Source organism: Rhinatrema bivittatum, chromosome 2, assembly GCF_901001135.1.
Source record: "Rhinatrema bivittatum chromosome 2, aRhiBiv1.1, whole genome shotgun sequence".
Taxonomy (NCBI): domain Eukaryota; kingdom Metazoa; phylum Chordata; class Amphibia; order Gymnophiona; family Rhinatrematidae; genus Rhinatrema; species Rhinatrema bivittatum.
In genome coordinates, this window is record NC_042616.1 from 548,234,639 (window position 1) to 548,261,595 (window position 26,957).

At 51.0% G+C, this 26,957-nt stretch overlaps 1 protein-coding gene across 1 annotated transcript in view; it reads right to left on the bottom strand.

Annotated features, from left to right (window-relative positions):
• LCMT2 (leucine carboxyl methyltransferase 2) overlaps positions 1–26,957 on the bottom strand; it is a 106,109-nt gene that overhangs the window by 70,089 nt on the left and 9,063 nt on the right. Inside the window, exons 5-9 of the mRNA XM_029590891.1 lie at positions 25,472–25,628; positions 25,008–25,197; positions 10,141–10,248; positions 5,621–5,708; positions 5,169–5,423 (exon numbers count right to left, since the gene is read on the bottom strand). Of these exons, the coding sequence (XP_029446751.1) occupies positions 5,169–5,423; positions 5,621–5,708; positions 10,141–10,248; positions 25,008–25,197; positions 25,472–25,628 (798 nt within the window). The remainder of the gene's footprint in view (positions 1–5,168; positions 5,424–5,620; positions 5,709–10,140; positions 10,249–25,007; positions 25,198–25,471; positions 25,629–26,957) is intronic.

Consider the following 26,957-nt stretch of genomic DNA (forward strand, 5'->3'; position numbering starts at 1 on the left):
TGAAGATAAGTGTCTGTTAGGTCAAGAGACACCAGGAATTCCCCTTTGTGGACTGCCACCCTAACTGAGCATAGAAATTCCATCCAGAAACAAGGCACCCGCAGGGCAGCATTCACAAGTCTAGAATGGGACAATAGGTTCCCCTCCTAGTTTGGAACCACAAAATAGACCGAGTAGCACCCGAGGCCCCACACTCCTCAGGGAACCAGGTCTATTGCTTACAGTTTTCGAAACCAATCCATCATGGACCGGACTGCTTCTCACTTGGCGCTGTAGGTACAAGAGAAGGCTAGGCAGGCTTCATGTGTTAGATGAGCCGATTCTAAGGCATAACCCTCTCTTATGACTGTTAGGATTCACTGGTCCATTATAATGTTGATCCACTCCTCGTAAAAGAGAGCCAATCACCCTCGTCTTACTTCTGGAGAGGAGTGGACCAGCCACAACTCATTGTGTGTTATCTCCTCCAGCCCCTTGGCCAGTGCTCTCCTTGGAGGGTGTATGCAATGTACGAAAGTACTGTGATCTGTCCACCCTCTGGCTCTGAGACGAGGCCTTCTACCGAGGCGGTATAACCTTGCATTTCTGACCTTTGCCTGCTTAGAAAATCTATTTATTTCCCTTTGGGTGTACCCTCAGGCAACTCATGCTTCTGGGTCTCACCTAAGTACTTTACCAACTGCTTCAGGTCCTCACCAAGGAAGAGTTTGCCTTTAAAGGTAAGATTTTCCAACTACGACTTGGAGCATATAATCACCCAACCAATAAGCCGTTGCAATATAGTGTGCTCAGCCCAGTGCACAGCCTGACATACGTTTTGGATACACTAGAGTAACTCCTCATGCAATAATGGGATCAGCATGTCCAAACCATGTGTCCAAACCAGCACATACAGGCCGATACAGTACAGTGCGCTCCGAAGGAGCACACTGTTAACCTGCCCTTGGATGCGCGTTTTCCCTTACCCCTTATTCAGTAAGGGGAGGAAAACGCACGTCCAACCCGCGGCACCTAATAGCGCCCTGAACATGCAAATGCATGTTGATGGCCCTATTAGGTATGCCCGCGGGATACAGTAAGTAAAATGTGCAGCCAAGCCACACATTTTACTTTCAGAAATTAGCGCCTACCCAAAGGTAGGCGCTAGTTTCTGCCGGCACCAGGAAAGTGCACAGAAAAGCAGTAAAAACTGCTTTGCTGTGCACCCTCACACTTAATATCATGGCGATATTAAGTCGGAGGTCCCGAAGAGTAAAAAAAAGTTCAAAGAAAACAAATTTTTTAAATGGGCCGGCGGCTGTCGGGCCGAAAACCAGACGCTCAATTTTGCCAGCGTCCGGTTTCCGAGCCTGTGGCTGTGAGTGGGCTCGAGAACCGACGCCGGCAAAATTAAGCGTCGGCTGTCAAACCCGCTGACAGCGTCGACTGTCAAACCCGCCGCTCCGCTAAAAGGAGGCGCTATGGACGCGCTAGTGTCCCTAGCGCCTCCTTTTGCCCGTTTCTACCGCACCACTTAATTTGAATACTGAATAGCGCGCACCGGCGAGTGGCCGATGCGTGCGCCGGGAAAGCGGGCGTTCGTCTGCTCTCCCGCGGACTTTACTGAATCGGCCTGACAATAAATAATGCTCATCACAAGTAAATGCCATGTAAATGAGACTATTAGCTATTACCCCTGATGCAAAAAATCACCGTGTGCCTGACGCACGCTTCAACGTGCAAAAAATAACACCAACCCTGGAGCTGGCATTAAGTCTTCAAGTGCCCCAAAGCCCCACAGAAAAGCAAAAAACACTACTAAGTAGCAGCAACCACAGAAAGCAGCATGAAAATAAAAAATCTTGATGGCGGTTAGATTAGGAAAACAGACATTCAATTTACAAGTGTCCATTTTCGTAACTTGTGACTGTGCGCGGGTTAAGAAAACAGACGCTCGTTAATTGAGCATCCATTTTCCTACCCCACGACAGGCACATCTCCTGGGTGCCCGATGCCATGGATGCAATAGGGACACACAATTTATTCCTAGCACATCCTTTTTAGTGCAGCCACTCATTTACCTATTACATCAGGCGCCTAGGAGAGGGGATGTGCGTGCATTGAAAAAATGTGCTCCCAGTTTGGACACACATTTTTTCGCGCTTCATATTGCATCGGCCTGCAACTGAGCAACCCCTGAAGTCACCTTGTCGACCCTGCCTACCTCATTTTTTGGGCGGACTACGCAGCAAGTCATCCGAGGCATCCATAACAGAGGTCATCCCAGCCTCCAGTCATTCCAATTGCTTGGCCAGAAGAAAGGTCTCCAACCCTCTTCATCTGAATCTGTCAACACAGGATAAGCAAGCCCATCCTATGAAGCCAGCGCACACCGCCGCACATATGCCCAGTGCCAAGACCTAACATCATCTTAAAATGTATCTCCATAATCCGGTCTTGAGTGTCCTTCAGTGCCACCTATTCCATCACCGGAATGGTACCATCGCTCTATCAACTTTCAGCCTGGCTTCCGTAGTACCCCACTCCAGAACCACTAGCTTCTTATAAATGAGATGGATGGGAAAGTCCTTTGGCAGGCCCTGGAGCCCATCCAGAATAGGATCAATTCCCACATGTGCCGACTCTTCCCAGACCTCGTTCAACACCTGGGGAATCAGTGGGGATATCACCTCCTCCCAGAAACTTAAACACTTCTGCCGAGGCTCCACTGAATGATCTCCCTCACCCCTCCCACCCCTCGAGCCCACTGAATCCTCTGATTCAGCCTCAGTCCTACTAATATGGCTGAGGGAATGCAGAGATTCTATGCAGGGGATACCATGTGCGTCTTACTTGGGCACAGAAGGCTGTTAGACGGGGGTGACAAAAATAAGTTGTGTACCTTACAAGAACATCACTCACTGAAAAAGCCTACTCCAAACCTAAGAAGAGTCCCCCCAAACTTCTCTGAATCCTCCAGAGCCCTATCGAGGACCTCCATGGCAGGGGATAATGGCGGCGGAAATGAAGGCTTCTCCCCCGTCCTTTCCTGCATCGTGGGAGACGGTTCTAAAATGGCTGCTGTTCCAGTGCTGCCAGGCAGAACAGTCTAAACAGACGCTGCCGAACAGGTGGATTTCCTGCCCACGTCCACTGTCCCGGTCAATTTCGAGCTGCCTTCCTATCCATGCGTGCATCTCTTGCACAGCCCTGTTGCGTTTAAGTGCACCCTTCTGGTCCAAACAGGCCCAGCAGTGTTTCCTGCACGCAGCAGTCGCCAACATGTGCGCCTAAGATGGACGAGCTACCCTGTCTTAGAGTGATTCGCCCCCACGGAGGTAAATGCTGGCCCCAGCCTGCACGTCCAAAGTGGACGTGCCACAGCTTATGCATACAAGCTGAATACGCTACCTGGTCTCAGAGGGATTCCCACCCCCGCAAAGATAAGCACCGACCTCCGTCTATGTGTCTACGCTACCCAGGCTGAGAGGGATTCCCCCGAAAAGGCTCACCGTAGTAAGAACTGGTCCCCAGCCTTCCTTGCAGCCAATGCACCAAGCCTCTACCCATGACCCTAGTCGAGTCCAGCCTGTGTGTCCATGTTACCCAGGCTGAGTGTGATTCCCCTGAAATGGCTTGCGGCAGTAAGAAATGGACCCGGCCTTTCTAGTACCAGATGCCTCAAACCTCAAGCTTCTTCATGTGGCCCTAGCTGCACCATTCTCCTTCTCAGCCTCCTTTTTCTTTTTTTTTTCAAAGAGAAGAAATAAAGCAGGAATACTTCCCTGATCTGCCTTCGGTTGTTGGAGGGGAGAGTAAGTGTAATCTCCATGGGGAAAAAGAGGGAACCAGACCACTAGGTTTCAGTGTTCTCACTTTCCACGAGTCGAAACAAAGACAGGGTCACTAACCCCTGTGCTCACCCTGCTCTACCAGGGAAATGTTCCTCCAGGGCACATAACACCTCCGGGAGCAAACTTCTCCTTTTATTCCTTTTTTTTTTTTTTTAATCTCCAGACAGCAGGTTTTGCACCACTACCATCTGCTGAAGACAGAGAATCCCCTGAAACCTTGGACTTTTTCCTGGGCTGCGGACCTACTGATGACTCCAGCCTGGAACCATGCCACCCCCGCGGCTTTCCGGGTCAAATAAGCCTTGTGCATCAACAGAACGAAATCAGCTGAGAAGGTGGAAGAATCATCAGAAGCTTCCCTCAGGAGGTCCTCTTCCCTCCCCCCCCACCCCCCGGCCCTCTACGAGGCGCAGACCAGCCGGGGACAGTGGTGGAGGGAGTCCCCCTCCCCCCACAGCCTCTGAAGCAGCCGCGAAGGAAGACAAGATTGCCACCGTTCACGCGCTAACCTGGAACGGATCCGATGCTTTCCCCGATGCAGCAAAGGGCCTCCCAGACCCGTGCTGCTATCCTGAAGCCGCTGTGGTCTTTCCCAAACTGCTCTCTCCTCCTGAGAGGCATTGTGAACACAGGTTGGCCCGAGAGAGTTGCGGGTGCGACTCATCACACGCAGTGCATTTGCAGCCGCGCGGCATGCTTCGACCCACCCCGAAGGGGAGTGCTGGCAGTCTCCTGAGGAATCCAAACGCGAGAGCCCCTGGAGCTGAGCCCCTGTCCGACGCAGCCCCGCTCTGCCACCGAACAACAAAGAAGAAAAAGACAAACACTTTTCTTTTTTTTTTAAAGTTTACCCAAAGAGACAAAAAAGCATTTCCCTTTACTGAAGAGTGGCAGCAGGCTCCGCTATTTCTTCAGGAGAGAGAACTGGCTCTACCAGCTTTTTGACTCCAGAGGAGAAGAACCACACACACTAAAGATCCCCAAGCCCCTGCTTGTCCACCTCATAACCAGGAGGGTTGACTCCACCAGGACCTACCAACCTCCTAGGAGGAAAATCTCCACTCTTCTTTATTATCTATTTTTTTTAATTAGGTTAAGACTGCAGGTTTTGCACTTCTACCATCTGCTGGAGACAGACAAATACCGAGTGACTGTATGTGGCACACCAGGTTATGTGGCAGTGCCTGCGAAACTTGCTGTCTCCATCTGCTGGAAGGGAGGCAAAACCCAGGAGTCTGGACTGATCTGGGTACGTACAGGGAAGTAACGAATAACCCAGTCTCTCTTGCCTATTAAGAGCATCAATCTCTTTAACAAGTTTATCTTTCATCTTACCCCATCCATTATCTGGTTCACCTATCTTCATACATTCATTTCTCCATTTGCCTTCATGTCTGACAAGAACATGAATATCTCTAAGACGTCCATGTTGTCCATTTTTCTCCCCAAATCCTCCAGTGCTGACAACCACATCAGGTCTGATCAGCACAGAATGGTGCCCGTACCTCCTGAGGCTAATTTCCATACTCCCAGGGCACAGAAGGGCTGGGACAGTACCACACATTGCTGGAGGTTCCATTATTAGGAAACCTGAAACAGAAAAAGGAATAAATTAAAGAAGATCTGAACTTCACTTCATAGAAGTGTAGGTGTGATCTGTCAGGATATTATGTGTTTTTAAAAACAGAGCAATGTAAGTATGCAGTATCTAGGTACTAGTTTTGTCCCAGCTGGACAAAATCATGTTTCCTGCGAAAGGTGAGGATAAAACCCAAATTCCCCTTAACCTGTGGAGGTAGAGAGCGTTGAGTTTCGGCTCAGACTTCCCTTTGATGCGATCAGGATAAAATAATGAGAGCACTTCAGATGCCATTCCTGTAATATAGAAATCATGTAATAAAAATGCAGGTGGACCAAAATTCACCATGCCCTCAGTCCTATGAATGAAAGGAAAATTGGTTCTTACCTGCTAATTTTCGTTCTTGTAGTACCACGGATCAATCCAGACCGTGGGTTAAGTCTCCTGTCCAGCAGGTGGAGACAGACAAAAACTGTGAGGGTATCCTATATTAAGACAGAGCCTACCCTACACCCCTTCAGTATAAAGTACTTTCAAAGCAGATATAATTTCCCAAAGATCAAGCAAGCAATAAGAAAAAAAAAAAATTGAACAAGTGAACAATTGAAAGGATTCTGTATGAATAAAAACACTCTTGCATACAATTTTATTTTCATGTGGTAGATGCTTCCGGTGCCTTTAGTAATAGTAGACAACAAATCAAATAATTGAAAAAACCTGTAGAAAAAGACAAAACTTTCGAGCGGACGTATCAGATCTACTACGGGTGGGTGTCTGGACTGATCCGTGGTACTACAGGAACGAAGATTAGCAGGTAAAAACCAATTTTCCTTTCCCTGTACATACCTGGATCAGCTTCCCTAAACAGGGTGGGACCAAGACAGTCCCGCTCGAAGAACCTGCCGCCCGAAGGAGCCAAAAACTGGAGCCTGTACATCCAGACAGTAATGACGAGCAAACGTATGCAGGGATTTCAAAGTAGCTGCCCTACATATTTCCTGCGGAGAAACCGATTGACTCACCGCCCAAGAAGTAGCCTGAGACTATAAGGAATGAGCTTTTAAGCCTTCCGGCACAGGGCCGACCCTTACAGATGTAAGCCGACGCAATAGCCTCCTTTAGCCAACGTGCGATAGAGGCCTTGGAAGCCTTATTACCTTTATTTGGCCCACTCCACAGAACAAACAAGTGGTCAGAGACCCGGAACTCATTTGTAACCTGAAGGTAATGCAGCAAGACCCGTTTCACATCGAGGCGCCGCAGATCACCCCCAGTCGTATTTGCTACTTCTGACGAAGAAAAAGCCGGAAGTTCCACGGACTGATTGACATGAAAAGACGACACGACCTTTGGCAAGAAAGAGGGTACCGTCTTAAGGGATACCCCTGAATCCGAGAAAAGTAGAAAAGGCTCTCTGCACGACAACACTTGGAGCTCTGAGATTCTTCTGGCTGAACAAATGGACACCAAAAGACGGTTTTGAGAGTGAAATCCTTAAGCGTAGCCCTCCTTAAAGGTTCAAAAGGAGCTTCGCAGAGATCCTGGAGAACCAAGTTAAGACTCCAAGTAACCCGGACCGGAGGATTCAAGTTCTTGGCTCCCTTGAGAAAACGGACGACATCTGGATGAGCCGCCACTGAGTAACCGTCAATGGTACCTACGAGAGAACCAAGAGCGGAGACTTGCGCTCACAAGGAACTGAACGACAACCCCTTAGCGAGACCATTCTGGAGAAAAGAAAAGACCTGGGAAACTGGAGCCTTACGAGCCGAAATACCCGAGGCGACACATGCATTTTCAAAAACCTTCCATACTCGGACATAAGCAAGTGAGGTAGTCGGCTTCCTGGCCTGCAATAGAGAGGATATAACTTCTTCCTTATATCCCTTCTTTCTCAATCTCCGCCATTCAAAAGCCAGGCCGCTAGACAGAAGCGATCCGCCTGATTGAAAAATACGGGACCCTGCCGAAGAAGTTGGGAAAGATGACCAAGGCGTAGGGGACCATCCGTGACTAGATTTATGAGGTCCGCAAACCACGGTCTGCAAGGCCATTCCGGAGCCACTAGAAAGACAGGCCTGCGATGAAGCTCGATTCTTCGGAGTACTTTGCTCACTAACGGCCAGGGAGGGAACACATACAGTAGAATGTCGGGGGGCCAGGGAAGGACCAGGGCGTCCACCCCTTCCGCGCATTTCCCGTCTGCAGCTGAAGACCCGAGGAGCTTTAGCACTGGTCTTGGTGGTCATCAGATCCAAGTGAGGGGGACCCCACCTGCGGATGATCAGGTTCATCGCTGCATCTGACAATTCCCACTCGCTTGGGTCTAACCTCTGGCAACTGAGGAAATCCACTTGAACGTTCTTCTTCCCCGCAATATGGGACGCCGCTAAGCGCTCTAGGTGACGTTCCACTCATGCGAAGAGCCTGCTGGCTTTCAGAGCGACTAGGCGACTCCTGGTGCCCCCTTGTCGATTGATGTAGGCTACAGTGGTGGAACTGTCCAACAGAACCCGCACCGCCTTGTAGAAGCGTAGGGGAAGGAAGGCCTTGAGAGCCAGTCGAACCACTTGAGCTTCCAGTCGATTGATGTGCCAGCGAGATTGGGTTGGACCAATAACCCTGAGCAGACTGGGTCAGGCATACATCTCCCCAGCCGGAGAGGCTGGCATCCGTTTTACCATGATCCACTGCAGTGTCAGAAGGGACATCCCTTTCTGAAGATGGGCAGGCGATAGCCACCACTGCAGTTCTGCGACGGTAAACTCGGAGAGCAGCAGGGGCGTCTGAAACTGTTCCGATACCGATTTCCAGCGGGATAGCAAGGCTTTCTGTAACGGACGCATATGCGCAAAAGCCCAGGGGACCAGATTGATAGTGGAGGCCATGGACCCCCCAGCACGAAATCCGTAGTAAAAGCTGGAGGGGGAGGGGGTCCCGAGGGAGGCGCAGCCAGAACGGGCCCCAGAACTGCCCCCCCCCCCACGGGGGGTCCTCTGGAGTCAATACGGGGGGAGCAGGAAAAGAATCTCCATGTTGGCTGCGAACCAGCCTCATCTTCCGGGAAGGAGCATCAGCTTATGCATAGGGTGAAAAGGAAAAGTACATGGAGGAGCCCTAAGTCCCGCCAGGATCGGGTCCATGTTGGCAGGCATTGCGGCCGTAACCGTATCCGCTGGGGGCAACACAATTCCCAGTTCCTGCAAAATGAAGGGAATGAGCGGTTCTGGTTCCTCCTTTTGAAATTAGCTTAACACTTGAGGATCGACCCCCCTTGGGGGGGGGGGGGGTTAGGAAGCAGCGGGTCAACATCCGGATCTGGAATTGGGACAGGCGGCAGCTGTGGCGGATCCGGAGGCGGCGGGACCCCCAGGACCACCCTAACCCTAAATGAGCCCTGGCCCTCCGGTGCCTTCGGAGGTTGCGGAGGAGAGATTTGTGGGTTTTTTGGTGGGGGGGGCCAAGGATGGATCTTCCTCCTGCTGTAAGCTGGCTAAATAGGACTTGTGCATAAGAAGTACAAACTCCGCGGAGAAACAAGACTTACACTTCCCCGGGGGGGGGGGGGGGGGGGGGGGGTGTCAGGGAAAGGTCAGGCACCCCCTCCGGGGCATGAGGGGGGCTCAAATCCGGAGGAGAAACTAAAAAAATCGGGCTCACCTTCCTCCTGCACATCCAATTCTGCATTTGAGCCTGCTTCCAAGATGGCCGCTGTTCCTACGGTTTTCCGGGCCAGGAACGACCTGGCCACGTGGCGGGGAATTCGGCCCCGGGTCACTGTGGGCGAGGTGACCGATGAGGGACCCTCCCCACCCGATAGGCACCCTGAACAGAGGCCTTCGCGGGAAAAACGTGTGGCAGACTCTCCACATACTTTATAGGCGCTGGAATGGGGTATCAGCGCTGAAGAAAAAAAAACACTAAAAAAGTAAAAACAGCTAAGCTGTGCAGGGCTGAAGTCAGTCAGCGGAGGCAGCAACTGAACTCTGCATGTTGCCGGAGCTGTCCACAGTTCTTAAAAAGTAACAAATACACGTAACAAATACAGCCCTGCTCGTACCCTTTTTTTTTTTAAACTGCTCAGCTAAGTCAGGGGAAAAGCACTCCCTGAGAGGGTACTGTTTTACAGCGTTCAGCTAGATAATGGAGGAGGGACTGGACCACCAGTATCACCCCAGATGGTCACCGGGAAAAAGGGGCCTAGGATGGGTAAGGCCCCCCCCCCCCCCCCCCCCAGGCTCCCAGCAGAGCGGAGAGACCGAACTGTCTCTGTAAGGAAAAAAAGGGAGAAAACTTTCAAAGTCTTCTTTTTTTTTTTTTTTTAAAACAAGAATTTAATACTTGCTTGATCCAGACCAAAAGTAAAGAAAATCCCCTCAGGAAAACTAAGGGAAGAAGAAGAAGGGGAACCGTAGGTTCAGCTGCCTGCACCTGCTGGAAACAGACGAATACTGAAGGGGTGTAGGGTAGGCTCTGTCCTGATATAGGATACCCTCTCAGTTTTGGTCAGTCTCCACCTGCTGGACAGGAGGCTCAACCCACGGTCTGGACTGATCCGGGTACGTACAGGGAACCACAGCTTTCCTAACATTAAGAAATTAATTACAGTATGACTCTCCCCTCCCCCAGTCAACATCAAGAGACTTGCTACTGTGCGACACTGGAAGAAACAGCTGTAAGCAGCATAGCAAATGTTGCGGAATCTAACAAGGAACAGGATAAACTTACCTCAAATTCATCAAACGGCTCTATAGTTTCAATCCTCCTTCTTTCAGACTTACTGATGAAGTTGAAGTGAAATTCATTCATATCCATAACATGGCACTCAGACCACCCCTGCAAACCAAGCGGGCATTATAAGGAACTGGTTAGAGAAAAATATTGTTTCCCAAGATCTCTGCAAAGAAATCATGGAACACACAGGCAACCATGTGATGTCCTACACAAAGATACATACACCATATGATACTTCTTCAAGACAGTGAAGTTACGTAATCACTAAAGTTATTCAGGAACAGGAGGCTATACTGAAGAGCCCCTCCAATGCTTTTGGTTCTGTCTCCCTCACTTTCACTTGTTCTTTTGAACATCACCAATATATTAACTCCTCCACTCAATACACTTTCTCTTCATCTAGGAATTTATCAATGCTAAGCAAATTGCATCTGCTTGGATTATTCCATGTTTCCCACATGTAAGAACCATGTCTTCTCCACTTCATTTACTTCCTTGCTATTCACAGCTAAATTTTCCATGCTGAGATATCCAGGTCTCACTCTCCTCCTACGACTCTAACTACTCCTATGCCCTTTATCATGGATCCCACCTCTACTCCATCAAACCCATTTCATTCAATGCTTGGAACACTCAAGCTAATTTCATATGCATAAAAGTGTTTACAAGCATCTCTGGATGAAGTTCCATTCCGAAAACAAATAAATTAAAAATTCTGATCACATCTTTCTGCTCGAGTTTCTCCTTGCTAAACCACACCATTTGTACTTTTGCAGGAATACGCATGGATTGATCCATCAATATCTGTTCTGATGCTCTCTGTGAAACCTTATAGGAAAATGGGTTCTAAAGGAAAAATTAGTTCTTACCTGCTAATTTTCATTCCTGTAGTACCATGGATCAGTCCAGACTCCTGGGTTTTGCCTCCCTTCCAGCAAATGGAGACAGAGAAGTTTTTAACAGATTCTGCCCTATATCCTAAGGTGCCGCCTACAATCCGGCAGTATTACTCTGTATCAAAGCAGAATAATCCAAAACCAAACTAACTATATACAAATTACACTTTATCTGAACTGGCTCACTAAACCCTAATGGGAACAGAACCTGTTGAACAATGTTGAACAAAAAAGATCTGCAGATCCCAAAAATAACAAATACTGGACGAGCAGACTCTCCGTTACCTCTGTCTACAACGGGCGGGACTCTGGACTGATCCGTGGTACTACAGGAACAAAAATTATCAGGTAAGAACTAATTTTCCTTTCTCATGTACGTTTCCGGATCAGTCCGGACTCATGGCATGTACCAGAGCTCTCTTACTTGGGATGGGATCCGGAGAGGCCTGCTCGGAGCACACCTTCTCCAAATCCACCGGAACCCAGTGCCTGGACATCCAGCCTGTAATGCCTCTCAAAGGTATGTAAAGACTTCTAAGTAGCCACCCTGCAAATCTCCTGAGGCGATACTTGTTGGCATTCTGCCCAAGACGCTGCCTGCGAACGAGTGGAATGGGCATGAAGACCAACCAGTAGAGGTCGCCCACGCAACAAATATGCTGAACTTATAGCCTCTTTCAGCCAGCGAGATATTGTAGCCTTAGATGCCATATTACCTCTACTTGGACCACCCCATAGCACAAAAAGATGTTCACATGACAAAAAGCGTTTGTAACTTCCAGATAATGCAGCAAAGCTCTGCGAACATCCCGCCTTCGTAAGTCTCTAGACAAAGGATCCGACTGGTCCAAGTCTGGAAAAGACGGAACTCCACCGATTAATTCAAATGAAAAGAGGAAACCACCTTCGGAAGAAAAGAATGGACCTCCAGAGTCAGAAATTCTCAAAAAAGGCTCTCTACAAGATAGTGACTGAAGTTCCGACACTCTACGAGCAGATGTGATAGCTACAAGAAAAATCACTTTTAATGTGAGATCTTTCAGAGTCGCCCTTTTCAGAGGCTCAAAGGGCGTCAGACACAGGGCTGACAGAACTAAGTTCAGGTTCCAGGAAGGACACGGGTGTCTGTCCGGAGGATGTAAGTGTTTCACTCCCCTAAGGAAATGAGCCACATCCGGATGTGTAGCCAACGGTCCGCCTTGTATGGAACCACGCAAACAACCAAGAGCTGCCACCTGCACTGGGAGATGCAAATGCTTTGCCCCTCTCGGAAAACGAGCCACATCTGGATGAGATGTCAGCGGCTTTCCCCGAATCCTGCCGTGCAGGGAACCCAAAGCTGCTACCTGGAGGGAATTGTATGCTAGCCCTTTAGATAACTTGCATTGCAGAAATTCCATGAGCAGCGGGACATCCACCTCTAAGAGCTGTACCCTCTTCAGCAAACACCATGATTCAAATATTCTCCACACCCAGACATAAGCCATTGAAGTGGAAGGCCTCCTCGCCTGAAGCAAAGTTGCAATCACCGGCTCGAATATCCCTTCAAACGGAGCCACCACCTCTCAAAAGCCAGGACACTATACAGAAGTGATCCTCCTGGTCTGAATATATAGGACCCTGATGAAGTAACCCCGAGATGAGCCAAGCAAATTGGTCCGTCTACTGCGAGACACAGAAGGTCTGCAAACCATGGCCAGAATGGCCACTTGGGCGCCACCAGAATTACCCTGCCTGGATGAGTTTCAATGCGCCACAGCACCAGGCCTATGAGTGGCCTCAGAGGAAATATGTATAGAAAGAGGTGTGCCAGCCACGGTTGAATGAGAGCATAGATGCCCTCCAATTTGACCTCCCGTCTGCAACTGAAAAAGTGACCCGTTTTCGCATTTGCCAGAATTGCCATGAGCTCTATCACTGGTTTTCCCCACCTTATTTGCAGCAAGGCGAAGGCTTCGGCCGATAACTCCCACTCCCCAGGATCCAGACGCCGTCTGCTGAGGAAGTCTGCTTGCATGTTATCCACTCCGGTCACACGTGAAGTAGCTAGTCTCTCCAGATGTTTCTCTGCCAACAGGAACAGCACCTGTGCTTCCAAATCCTCTAGATGACTCTTCATACCACCCTGACGATTGATGTATGCTACTGTTGTCGCATTGTCTGAGAATACTCGCACTGATTTTCCCCAAATGCGGAAGAAACACCAACAAGGCCTTGCTCTGGTTTCCAGTTGACTGATCGACCAAGCCGCTTCCTCCAGCAACTACTGACTCTGGGTCGATTTCCCCAGGCAAACTGCCCTCCATCCAGAAAGGCTGGCATCCGTGGTTACAAGTATCCATTCAGGCATTTCCAGATCCATTCCCTTCTCAAGACTGTGCCGCGACAGCCACCATGAGAGACTGGATCTGGCTTTTTCTGGCAATGGTAAAGGAAGCTGAAATTCCTCCGACAGCAGGTTCCAGCGGGATAACAGAGCCCCCTGCAGAGGATGCATGTGAGCAAAAGCCCATGGCACTAAATCCAACATAGAAGCCATGGAGCTCAGGACCTGTAGGTAAGCCCAGACCTTGGGCACTGCCAAGCTCTGCAACCGAAAAACCTGACTCTGCAGCTTGAGGACTCTCTCCACAGTCAAGAACATCTTCCCCAGATGGGTATCGAAGCGAGACAAAGGGGGTTCCCCACCAGAAGTCTTCACATGTCTGCGTACCACAGCCTTCTTGGCCAGTCCAGGGCCACTAGGAGTACTAGCCCCCTGTGGTGTTCTATCTTGCGGATGATCCTGTCCAGTAGTGGCCATGGAGGAAAGACGTACAGCAGTTCTTCATGTGGCCAGTTTTGGATGAGGGCGTCGATCCCCTGGGATTGATGGTCTCACCTGCGACTGAAGAACTTGGGAACTTGGGTGTTGGACCGGGTTGCCAGAAGATCCATGACTGGGGTTCCCCAGCGGTCTATTGTCAATTGGAAGGCTGTGGATGACAGCCTCCATTCCCCTGGGTCTAGACTTTCTCTGCTGAGGTAATCCGCAGTGACGTTGTCTTTTCTTGCGATGTGGGTGGCCGAGATCCCTTGCAGATTTGCTTCCACCCACATCATTAGGGGGTCTATCTCCATGGACACCTTTTGGCCTCTGGTTCCTCCCTGGTGGTTGATTTAGGCGACTGTTGTGGCATTGTCCGACATGACTCTGACAGTTTCTCCTCGGAGTCTGTGACTGAATCGTACGCAGGCTAGTCTGACTGCCCGGGCTTCCAGTCGGTTGATGGTCCATCCCGACTCTTCCTTGTCCCATTGCCCCTGGACCGTCAGTTCCTGACAGTGGGCTCCCCACCCTCGTAGGCTCACATCCGGGATGAGCAAGAGCCAGGTCGGTGGGGATAGTCTTACTCCCTTGCTCAGATGTAGCCACCATAAGAGCTGGGTCCGTACCTCCGCTGGCAACTGGAGGCAGACGTTGTAGTCCTGGGACATCGGGTTCCATCGTGACAGTAGGAAGCGCTGTAGTGGTCGCATGAGGGCCCTTGCCCATGGTACGACTTCTAGGGTTGATGTCACAAGTCAGAGGACTTGTAGGTAGTCCTATACCATGAGGCGAGCACCATTCAACAGTTTTCTCAACTGGTCCACCTATTTCCTTCTCCTTGTAGGAGGAAGAATGACCTTGTCCTGTTGGGTGCCGAACCAGACTCCCAGGTATTCCAGAGATTGGGAGGGCTGCAGACAGCTCTTGGTTGCATCAACGACCCATCTGAGGTTCTCCAGGAGGTTCTTGACTCTGGTGGTCATCTGATGACTTTCTTCTGGGGATTTTGCCCTGATCAGCCAATCGTCCAGATATGGGTGAACGAGGATTCCTTCTTTCTTCAGTGTCGCTGCCACAACAACCATGATTTTGGTGAACATCCGAGGGGCTGTAGCTAGCCCAAAGGATAACGCTTGGAACTAGTAGTGATGGTCCAGGATCGCGAAGCGTAGAAAGCGCTGATGATCGTGATGGACCGGGATGTGCAGGTAGGCTTCTGACAGGTCCAGGGAAGTCAGAAATTCACCCGGCTGTACCGCCCTTATGACAGAGTGTAGGGTTTCCATGCAGAAGTGTGGTATCATCAGGTAGCGGTTGACTGACTTGAGGTCCAGCATGGGCCGGTACGTTCCCTCTTTCTTGGGGATGATAAAATAGATGGAATAGTGTCCAGTATTTCGCTGGTGCGTGGGCACTGGTGTTATGGCCTTTAAGGCGAGCAATTTGGTTAGTGTGGTTTCCACTGCTGTCCTCTTGGAGGGGGAATGGCAGGGAGATTTCACAAATTTGTCTGGAGAGATGCTGTGGAAGTCCAGAAAGTATCCCTCTCAAATGATGGTTAGGACCCACTTGTCCGACGTTATCTCGACCCATGTTTGGTAGAATCGGGCAAGCCTGCCCCCTATGGCTTCTTCCTGTGGATGGGTCTGTTGATTCTCATTGTGGGGTGCGGCTGGGGCCCAGACCTGAGCCGGCTCCCCTCTTGTTGTGTTTGTTCCGAAAGGACTGGCCCCTGCCTGCGGGGCGAGGTGCCTGGTATGTATTCTTGTACGGTCTCAAACGCTGTGATCCTCTGCCCCTGGATGTACGGGGAGAGGGGCGCTGGCTTCTCTTGATCTTGTCCTCCAGTAACCGAGGTGCTGGAGATTTGTCCCATTTGTCAGCTAACTTCTCCAGTTCGCTGCCGAACAGAAGGGCTCCTTTAAACGGCATTCTCATGAGTTTCATCTTGGATGTTGCGTCGGAGCCAGAGTTGCCTTATGGCTGCCACAATGGATGAGATTCCCCTGGCTGAAGCATGCACCAGATCGGAGGTCACATCCGTGAGGAAGAATATTGCTGGTTCTAATGTTTCGACGGGCATGGTTGTGTTCCTGGCCTGTTACAAGCATGCACATGTCACCACGGCACAGCAGGCAGCAATCTGCAGTGACATAGCTGCTGCCTCAAATGACTGTTTAAGGATGGACTCCTGACGTCTGTCTTGGGCATCCTTGAGTGGAAGCTGAAATTCCTCCGACTGGAATGGTGGTGTGCTTTGTGACTGCGCAGACCATGGTGTCCACTTTGGGGAACCCCAGGAGATTTTTGCCTGAGGGTTCCAGTGGATATAAGGCTTCTAGGGCCCGTCCTCCCTTGAAACTGGTCTCCAGGGCATTCCATTCCAGGTCGATCAGCTATTGTACGGCTTGCAGCTATGGGAAATGGCAAGAGGCGTGACGGAGCCCGACCAGAAGAGGGTTCATCTTTGGCTCCGCTGAGATGCTTGTGTCTGGGATGGCCAGTTCCGTCAGACTCCTGAACACGAGGTCTGGTAGTTCGTCTTTGGAGAAAAAACGCATCATGGTTCGGTATGGTTCCATTCTGGGAGGGATTTCCCCTTCCTCCAGGGATACTTGGTCTTCCTCCGAGGTGTCCGTGTCCCCTAAAGTTAGGTTTTTGTCCTGAGGAGGCACTTCTCTGGGAGGCCGAGAAGGGCCTAGGAGGTTAGGGTCCTCTAGTGGAGGCTCTGGCTGTGTCATCGGTGGCGCCGATTGCGCCTGGACGAAGTTTGCAGACCCTTAAAGAATTCCACACAGGAAAAGGTTCCTAGGTCTATATTGAACCCAGCGGCGTTCCCCAAAGGCCCCGTCTGGAGGGCCAAGCTGGGGTAGAGAGGTCCGGGGTACTATCAGTGGATCCGGATTCCTGTACTGGCTGGGGGGGGCCTTGCCCTGGTTCTCCCAGAGCAGTCTCGCACTGTAGGCACAGGGCAGTAGCCTCTTAATGCTGCACAGCTCTTATATGGCAGTCTGGACAGAGGGCTTGTGCTTTGGCTTTCTTGGCCAGTGGCACCATGGTTTGTGCGTGTAGGGGCATTCAAACACGGTCTGTGCGTTTATATGCGCGCGCCGGGACGTTTAGATATGCGCTTTGGGTGCGCCGAGGGTGTGCGTCCAGGCAGTGAAGATATGCGTGCAGGCCGGTCTGTGCGCTTCCGGGGATGCGCGCGCCGCTGTGTGTGCCACCGAACTTGTGCGCCCGGCGCTGTTGAGCGTGGCGCTATGCGCCCGGCACCCTCGTGCGCCTCGCTGTGCGCACGGCACCTATGCGTGCGCCGCTGTGTGCACAGCTATGTTATGTGCCCGGTTTGCCGCTGTGCGCATGGCTCAGTTAGGCGGAGAGTAAGGTGATCAAGGAGGGGAATGGTGCCGGTGACCACGCAATTAAGATGGCGACCCCCCAGAGGGTCTCCACGTGGGAGGACCCTCGAGCCGGATCGGGGTCTAGCTTGGAAGGGGCTGCTCAACCCGAAGCGACAGACGCAGACGGGCGATCTGTGCGGCTATCCGAGCCTCGGAGATCGGAGATTTAAGAAAGTTTTCTACCTTACCTTGTCTCGGTGCTTCCCAGTCTCGTGTCGGGTGGTCTCCGGCTGCGGGGGGAGAGGGAAATACCTTCATCACCGCACTCTGTCTTGCACCCGCTGCCTCTCAGCCGCTCCCTCCTGGGGGCTAAGTCCATGCTGGGAACCGGCTGCCGGACCGAGGTTTACCTCTGAGGGATCTCGGAAATCACCTCAGGAATTCTCGACTGGGGGAGGGACCCTTAGGATTCACCGCAGGAGAGCGGGGCTCTTCTTGTAGAAGTAAGATTTTGGAATTTTCTTACTTCTTTTGGGTTTGGATTTTCTAACGCTGTGCAAGCGTGTGTAGAGTCCCAAACTGCTATGGAGACGGAGAAATACTGAAGAGCAGAGCTTCCTGCAGGGGTATATGTAGTGCTGACGTCAGATTGAAATCTGACTCCATCTCCAATTGCTATCAGCACACTATACCCATTGGTCCTGAGTCCATCTGCTACACGCTAGGAAATGCTATATTTTAGTGCCATACAACCTGAAGGGATCATTTCAGTCTAGCTAAGGTTGTTGAGTCATATACATTGGGCTACCTATCCATCCATTCAGTGGCCTCCCCATTATCTCTTTCAACAACTCAGTCACAGAAGTCCTTCCTCTTGTCCATGTTCTCTCGTGGGTGCCGTTACAGGTTTACCATTTCCTTCCATATGAAAATAAGAAAATTATTCCTTACCTGCTAATTTTCGTTCCTGTAGTACCATGGATCAGTCCAGACGGTGGGTTATGTTCCCCGTCCAGCAGATGGAGTCAGACCAAGCTTCGAGGGGGGCGGACCCATATATACCAGCACCCCCTCTGCAGGAGTTCAGTATCGAGTATATCAAAGCCCGATAGAGAAAACTAAGAAAACATTCTGGATCAAGCTTGCTTAACAATGCATGCAAAAAACAACGGTAACATCAACAGAAACTGTAGACAAACAATTAACTTGTAGGGAGCTGTGTGAGACACAGAAACACAGAGTACTGCTACAGAGTGTGAGAGCAGAACGGAGCAGGACGAAAGACCCAAATGCGGCGGGCGTCTGGACTGATCCATGGTACTACAGGAACGAAAATTAGCAGGTAAGGAATAATTTTCTTTTCTCTGTACGTACCAGGATCAGTCCAGACGGTGGGATGTACCCAAGCTTCCCTAAACCGGGTGGGGTCCTGCGAGGCCTGCTCGAAGAACCTGCTCGCCAAAATGCCCAAACTCTGAAGAGGCGAGATGCAGTCGACAGTGCCTCGAGAACGTGTGCAGTGACTTCCAGGTTGCTGCACGACAGATCTCCTGAGACGAGACAGAACGGGTCTCTGCCCAGGAGGCCGCTTGAGAGCACGTAGAGTGAGCTACGATGCCTGGCGGAGGAGTACGTGCCGCTCCAATGTAGGCAGCGGCAATACAGTCCTTTAACCACTGGGCGATAGTCGTCTTCGAGGCCCGGAAACCCTTCCGGGGACCAGACCAAAGGACGAACAGATGATCCGAAATCCTGAAAGCATTAGTAGCGTCCAGATAGTGAAGCAATGTGCGCTTGACATCCAACCGCCGAAGGTCCCTTGGCTCGGAGGAAGCGAAGGACGGAAGCTCCACCGTTTGGTTCAAGTGAAAAGACGACACCACCTTCGGAAGAAACGAGGGTACAGTGCGTAGGGAGACCCCCAAATCCGTGAACCGAAGGTAAGGCTCTCTGCACGACAACGCTTGGAGTTCCGAAATGCGTCGAGCAGAGCAAATGGCCACAAGAAAAACATCCTTAAGAGTGAGATCCTTAAGCGTTGCGCTGCGTAGAGGTTCGAAGGGTGGTTCCGACAGGGTGCGAAGCACAAGATTAAGACTCCAGGAGGGACAGGGATCCCGTACCGGAGGACGTATATGCTTGACACCCTTGAGGAAACGGGCGACGTCCGGCTGGAGTAGGAGCGACCCGCCATACTGTAAAAGCGAGCCCAGGGCAGCCACCTGGACTCGTAACGAATTATAGGCGAGGCCTTTATCCACCCCATCCTGGAGAAACTGTAGAATCTGAGGCACCGAAGCCCGCGTGGGATTCGTGCCCTGGTCAGTGCACCACAACTCGAAGACTTTCCAGACTCGAACGTAGGCCACCGAAGTCGAAGTCTTACGCACCCACAGCAGCGTGGAAACTACAGCCTCCGGATAGCCCCGGCACCGGAGGCGACGCCGCTCAAAAGCCAGGCCACAAGACAGAAGCGTTCTGCCTGATCGAAAAATACCGGACCTTGGTGAAGAAGACGGGGGAGATGTCCCAATCTTATTGGCCCGTCTATCACCAGCTGTAGCAGGTCTGCAAACCAAGGCCATCAGGGCCACTCCGGGGCGACGAAGATCACGGACCTCTGATGATCTTCTATTCTGCGAAGAATTCTGCCCACCAAGGGCCATGGTGGAAAAACATAGAGCAGGAGATGTGGAGGCCACGGGAGAGCCAGGGCATCCACCCCTTCTGTGCCGTGTTCCCTTCTGCGACTGAAGAATCGAGGAGCCTTGGCGTTGAGGGCGGTCGCCATCAGGTCCAAGTGGGGGGCCCCCCACCGGAGAACGAGAAGGCGCATCGCCTCTTCGGAGAGGGACCACTCTCCGGGATCCAAGTGTTGACGACTGAGGAAAACCGCCTGGACGTTGTCCACTCCGGCAATGTGCGAGGCCGCTAGACGGACGAGATGTCGCTCCACCCACTGCATCAGGAGCGCCGCCTCGGCCGCTACATATCGGCTTCAAGTGCCTCCCTGCCGATTTATGTAGGCCACGGTGGTGGCGTTGTCCGAGAGGACCCTGACTGCCCGGTGCTGAAGCAACGGGAGGAACTGTCGTAGAGCAAAACGGACCGCTCTGGTTTCCAGACGGTTGATTGACCACTTCGTCTCCACCGCTGACCACGTTCCTTGCGTGGCACTTCGATCGCAGACGGCTCCCCAGCCGATGAGGCTGGCGTCCGTGGTCACCACTACCCAATCGGGGACCTCGAGGGAGACGCCTCGAGCCAGATTCGACGGGTCCAACCACCAGCCCAGGCTGTCCCTGGCGGTCTGCGGAAGGGGGAGTATCATCTGATAATCCTGCGAAATTGGCTTCCATCGGGACAGAAGCGCCGCCTGTAAGGGCCGCAGGTGGGCAAAGGCCCAGGGCACCATGTCGATGATGGAAGCCATCACTCCCAGGAGCTGTAGATAGTCCCAGGAGGTGAGTTCTGGTGACGCAGAGAATCGTCGTATGTGGTCCAGCAAGGATTGGGCCTTGTCCGGGCGTAAGAAGACCTTGCCCTGAAGCGTGTCGAAGCTCGCCCCCAGAAAGTCCAAGCGCTGAGAAGGAATGAGGGAGCTCTTGGAGAAATTCACTACCCAACCCAGGGATTGAAGGACCTGGACGACCCTGGCTACTGCCGACTGTCCGTGGTCGAAGGACTTCGCACGTATGAGCCAATCGTCCAGATAGGGATGAACAAGAATGCCCTCCTTCCGTAAGGTCGCAGCCACGACCACCATGATCTTGGTGAATGTTCGAGGAGCGGTCGCCAACCCGAACGAGAGTGCCTGGAACTGAAAATGTTGGCCCAGAATCTTGAAGCGAAGGAAACGTCGGTGAGCCGGGAGGATTGGAATGTGTAGGTAAGCCTCCGTCAGATCCAGGGAGGCGAGGAACTCCCCCGGATGCACTGCCGCAATCACCGACCATTCGAAACCGGACCACCCACAGCGACTTGTTGACTTCTTTGAGGTCCAGGATGGGCCAGAAGGAGCCGTCCTTCTTGGGCACCACGAAGTAGATGGAATAGTGGCCCAAGCCCACCTCGCCTAAGGGACGGGAGAAATGGCCCCTATGGCCAGGAGCCTGTCCAGAGTTTGCTGTACCGCTCTCCTCTTGAGGTCCGACCCACAGGGGGAAAAGATGCACCTTCCCCTCGGGGGGCGGACAAACTCCAAAGCGAAGCCGTGACGTATGGTATCCAAGACCCACTGGTCTACAGTGATATGCACCCACTCCTTGTAAAAGCTTGTCAGGCGACCCCCGATCCGGGGAGTGGAAGAGTGGGCGAGGCTGGCATCATTGTGTGGCCTTGGGGGGGGGTTCCCCGAACCAGACCCGTCTCTCGCGGGCTGGCGCCCACGAAAGGAACGTGACCAGGTCTGCGATCTGGGCGCAGGAGTCCGAGGTCCAGCCTGTCGGTAGCTTCTGAAACGCCGCTGCGCTCTGGCTCTGGTCCGGGAAGAAACAAAAGCCCTCGAAGGTCGGTGTCTATCCTTCGGGAGACGGTGAACAGCGTTCTCCCCCAGGGACTTGATAATCTGATCCAAATCCTCCCCAAACAAGAATTTGCCCCTGAAAGGGAGGGAGCCTAGGCTCGATTTGGAGGAAGTACCCGCCGCCCAGTTGCGAAGCCACAGCAGCCACCGTGCCGCTATCACCGAGACCATAGATCGTGCCAGAAACCGGAAGAGGTCGTAAGAGGCATCCGCTCCGTACGCCACGGCAGCCTCCAGCCGATCCGCCTGGGCAGCTTCATCGGGCGGCAGGTCCCGAGACGTGAGGAGTTGTTGCACCCAGCGAAGACTAGCCCTCTGCGCGAGCGAGCTGCACATTGCCGCCCGCATTCCCAGGGCAGAAACCTCGAAAACCTGTTTAAGAAAAACTTCCAACTTGCGGTCCTGAGTGTCCCGTAGAGCTGTTCCGCCCGTCACTGGAATAGTTGTCCGCTTTGTCACCGCCAACACCGCGAAGTCGACCTTCGGGACCTTGATGAGTTCCAGGAAATCCGCCGGGAGAGGATACAACTTCTCCATAGCCCGACTGACCTTCAAGGAAGCCTCCGGGGTATCCCATTCACCCACCAGGAGCTGTAAAAAGGATTCGTGAATGGGAAAAGCCCGCGTTCGGGGACGAAGCGCTGCCAAAACTGGATCCCCCTTCTTGGCAGACGTGACGACGGCTGGGGCTATTGGAGCCGGAGGGTCCGGCGGTGGATCCAGGTCCAACTCAAGGAGGATCTGCGGTATGAGGTCGTCCAGCTCCTCCCTCTGAAAAATGCGTAGGGCCCGCGGGTCATCCCCCTCCGGCGGAACCTCCGGCAGGCCCACGTCCGGAGACTCCGGGAAGTCCCCCCCGGGTACCGAAGCTGCCCCCACTGCTCCGGAAGCCAAGCGAATCCGAGAGGGGACCTGAGGGGCCCCTGCGCCCGAACCCGAGCCTAACGGGTCAGGGGGGGCCAAAGGTGCTGATGATAGCCGAGGAATCTTGGCGAGGGGGGGGCCCCCGGGAGCTTCCAAACCCTGAAGATAGGCCGTATGCATAAGTAAAATAAACTCTGGGGAGAACCCCGGCCTGCTCGAGGGAACCCCCGAGGAAGAGAAGCCCAAAGGCTCCGGAGCCTGCAAGGTGCCCTCCGGAGATAAAATCGGCGGAGGGACATCCTGAAAATCCTGTTCCTCCTGTGCTGCAGGAGCCTCCGCAGCGCGGTGCTGACTTAAAATGGCCGCCGTTCCCGCCAAGGCTGGCGAAGGGGCCGGCCCACGCCGCCCGGGCAAAGGAGAGCAAAAAGAAAAATCCGCGAGGGACTGCGAGGAGCCTTCCCCCCCGGGGAGGCACCGTGCGCAGATTCCCTCGCGTGATATCCGGGACCCCGGCTCACCACATGCTGCGCAGCGCGAGGGCCGCGGCATCACCACGCCGGCGAAGAAACCCAGAAAAAAAAGCCTCGGGGGGGCCAAAGAGAAGGAGGAACTGCCGCGGGGGGGCCCGATCGGCCTGCGCTGCCCGCCGGCTCGACGAAGTGTTAGGTTCCGCGGGGGGGCCTGCACGGCCGACGCTACCCGCTCGGAGGGTCCCCCCTCCCTGCCCCAGCCACCTCCGAGGAGGAGAAGACGGGCCCCGGGCAAGTGACACACGGAGAGGCTGGCCCCACCGGCGTCCACGAGGCACCCGGAGTAGACCCTGAAAGGAAGAAATCACAAAGACACTTACCCCCAAAGAGCAAACAAGATGGCGGGGACAGGGAGAGCTGTAGAGAGGCAGGAGAGAGAAAGCCACGCCACCCCAAAAGCGAGTTAGTCTTTTTTTTTTTTTTTTAAACTTGATCCAAAATGTGACAAAAACAAACTAAGTAAGACAGAAAGAAGCACAAAGACAGAAAATTCCTGTCAGACTGGGGAAACACAGAGACCCCTACTCGCATCTGCTGGAGTCAGAAGATACTGAACTCCTGCAGAGGGGGTGCTGGTATATATGGGTCCGCCCCCCTCGAAGCTTGGTCTGACTCCATCTGCTGGACGGGGAACATAACCCACCCTCTGGACTGATCCTGGTACGTACAGGGAAGATAGGTTGCCCTCCTCTCTTTCAAGAACTTGTATTCTTATTCTTATTATTTATTTTTATTTATACATTTTTATATACCGACATTCGTATACACATCACATATTCTTCTATCCTTCCCTAAGAAGTTGTCATACAGGGTTAGACTGAGGGTCCATCAAGCCCAGCATCCTGTTTCCAACAGGGGCCAATCAAAGTTACAAGTACCTGGCAAGCACCCAAACACTGAATGGATCCCATGATACTAATGCCAGAAATAGCAGTGGTTACTCCTTAAGTCAACTTGATTAATACCATTTTCTGGACCTCTCATCCAAACCTTTTTTAAACCCAGCTACACTAACTGCCCTAACCACATCCCTTCTGACAACAAATTCCAGAGCTTAATTGTGCATTCAGTGAAAAAGTATTTTCTCTGTTTTAAATGTGCTACCTGCTAACTTCATGGAGTGCCTCCTTGTCTTTTTATTATCTGAAAGAGTAAATAACAGATTCACATTTACCTGTTCTAGTCCTCCCGTGATTTTACAGACCTCTATCATATCCCCCCTCAGCCATATCTTCTCCCAGCTGAACAGCCCTAACCTCTTTAGCCTTTTCTCATAGGAGAGTCGTTCCATCCATTTTATCATTTTGGTCGCCTTTCTCTGTACTTTTTCCAGTGGAAATATATCTCAGTCCTCCTTTTCTTACTTATCCCCTTCTCTGCCCTGATTTTAGTAAAAGCCTCTCTCTTAGGCTGAGGTCCTTTAGCAAGCTTTTCCTTTACTGTTCCTCTAAAACGTGCTATACCAGATCCTTTCCTTTTTCCACCTTCAACAGCCAATTAAATACTTCTTCAGGAATGTACGTCCATTAGTCTCCATTATACTTTCAACACTCCTGATATAAGGTTGCAATTTCTTCCTTTTTTGGTGTTAGTCTTGTTCTTGCAGACTATTATCAAACTTCCATGCAATCACTCTTCATTCTTATTGTGTATCTCTCTTACTCTCACTTGTATGTTTTTTGATCCTGTAACTTCTACTAATCATTCACTACGTTTTTTTATTTTTACTTATTTATGTTTACTTAGAAAATAATTTTGTTGGCTATATATAAAATTAAAATTAGATACAAGTCACAGAAATAAAAACTTGGGCATGCCTCTAACCATTTCTCCAGTACTGATCCCTCTATGCCATTTCTTGCAGTGCATGAAACAGGGCCCCATAATACCAACATTGTTCAGGAAGCGCAGTGTCTGTCCCTCCCGGTCTGGGTACTCGCGAAGGGCGTGCAGCTTGGAATTCAGATGGTTGAAATGCTGCTGCATGACCTGGCCAAAGGGATCTTCAGGATGGAATTGTTCATAGATTATAAACTGAGCTAAAGAGAAGTAATCAGCTGCCCAATGGATCACGGCAGACGACCTAGGGAAGAGAGATAGAGAAAAAAAAATGAGTTGGCTAAAAGCATAGCCTTCAGAAAGCCTGAACCATGCACTCTGACAATATCCCCTTCCTTCACTCAAATATGTTCTTCCCAAATGTTTTCCTCATTCTCAAAAGTGCCCCTTTCTTATAGTTCCAGCCAGGCACCCCCAACCTTATTTTCCAACACCCACAACTGTGGCTTACAAAGTTCTCCTCATGTGCCTCAGTTATGACCCTGTCACTCTTCAAAGTGTAGCCTAGAAAAACAAACCTGATATTTTCCATGTATGTCAGCACGACTTCTGCTAAGAGCAGAGTGGGGCAGGAAGGGTCCACACCTCTTTCTTTTAGCTCCTTGTCCAGCAGGATTACATCATTGAGGTCAATGCCTAGGAGTTTATAATCATCCCCATTAAGGCTCAGGAGACCTGAAAAGTGATGCCATTAGAAATATATATCTATTATTAAAATGTTAAACTTCTTGTAAGTTTGTTCACTGAAGCACGCTAGCGTCTGATGATATACACGAACATACACACATAACATGCACATCAGTGAAGATACCAGACACGAAATATAATTTAAGGGTGACTAAGAAAAGCAATACAAGATACCGATATAATAAGAACATAAGAAAATGCCATACTGGGTCAGACCAAGGGTCCATGAAGCCCAGCATCCTGTTTCCAACAGTGGCCAATCCAGGCCATAAGAACCTGGCAAGTACCCAAAAACTAAGTCTATTCCATGTAATCATTGCTAATGGCAGTGGCTATTCTCTAAGTGAACTTAATAGCAGGTAATGGACTTCTCCTCCAAGAACGTATCCAATCCTTTTTTAAACACAGCTATACTAACTGCACGAACCACATTCTCTGGCAACAAATTCCAGAGTTTAATTGTGCGTTGAGTTAAAAAGAACTTTCTCCGATTAGTTTTAAATGTGCCCCATGCTAACTTCATGGAGTGCCCCCTAGTCTTTCTACTATCCGAAAGAGTAAATAACCGATTCACATCTACCCGTTCTAGACCTCTCATGATTTTAAACACCTCTATCATATCCCCCCTCAGTCGTCTCTTCTCCAAGCTGAAAAGTCCTAACCTCTTTAGTCTTTCCTCATAGGGGAGTTGTTCCATTCCCCTTATCATTTTGGTAGCCCTTCTCTGTACCTTCTCCATCGCAATTATATCTTTTTTGAGATGCGGCGACCAGAATTGTACACAGTATTCAAGGTGTGGTCTCACCATGGAGCGATACAGAGGCATTATGACATTTTCCGTTTTATTCAACATTCCTTTTCTAATAACTCCCAACATTCTGTTTGCTTTTTTGATTGCCGCAGCACACTGCACCGACGATTTCAATGTGTTATCCACTATGACACCTAGATCTCTTTCTTGGGTTGTAGCACCTAATATGGAACCCAACATTGTGTAATTATAGCATGGGTTATTTTTCCCTATATGCATCACCTTGCACTTATCCACTTTAAATTTCATCTGCCATTTGGATGCCCAATTTTCCAGTCTCACAAGGTCTTCCTGCAATTTATCACAATCTGCTTGTGATTTAACTACTCTGAACAATTTTGTGTCATCTGCAAATTTGATTATCTCACTCGTCGTATTTCTTTCCAGATCATTTATAAATATATTGAACAGTAAGGGTCCCAATACAGATCCCTGAGGCACTCCACTGTCCACTCCCTTCCACTGAGAAAATTGCCTATTTAATCCTACTGTTTCCTGTCTTTTAG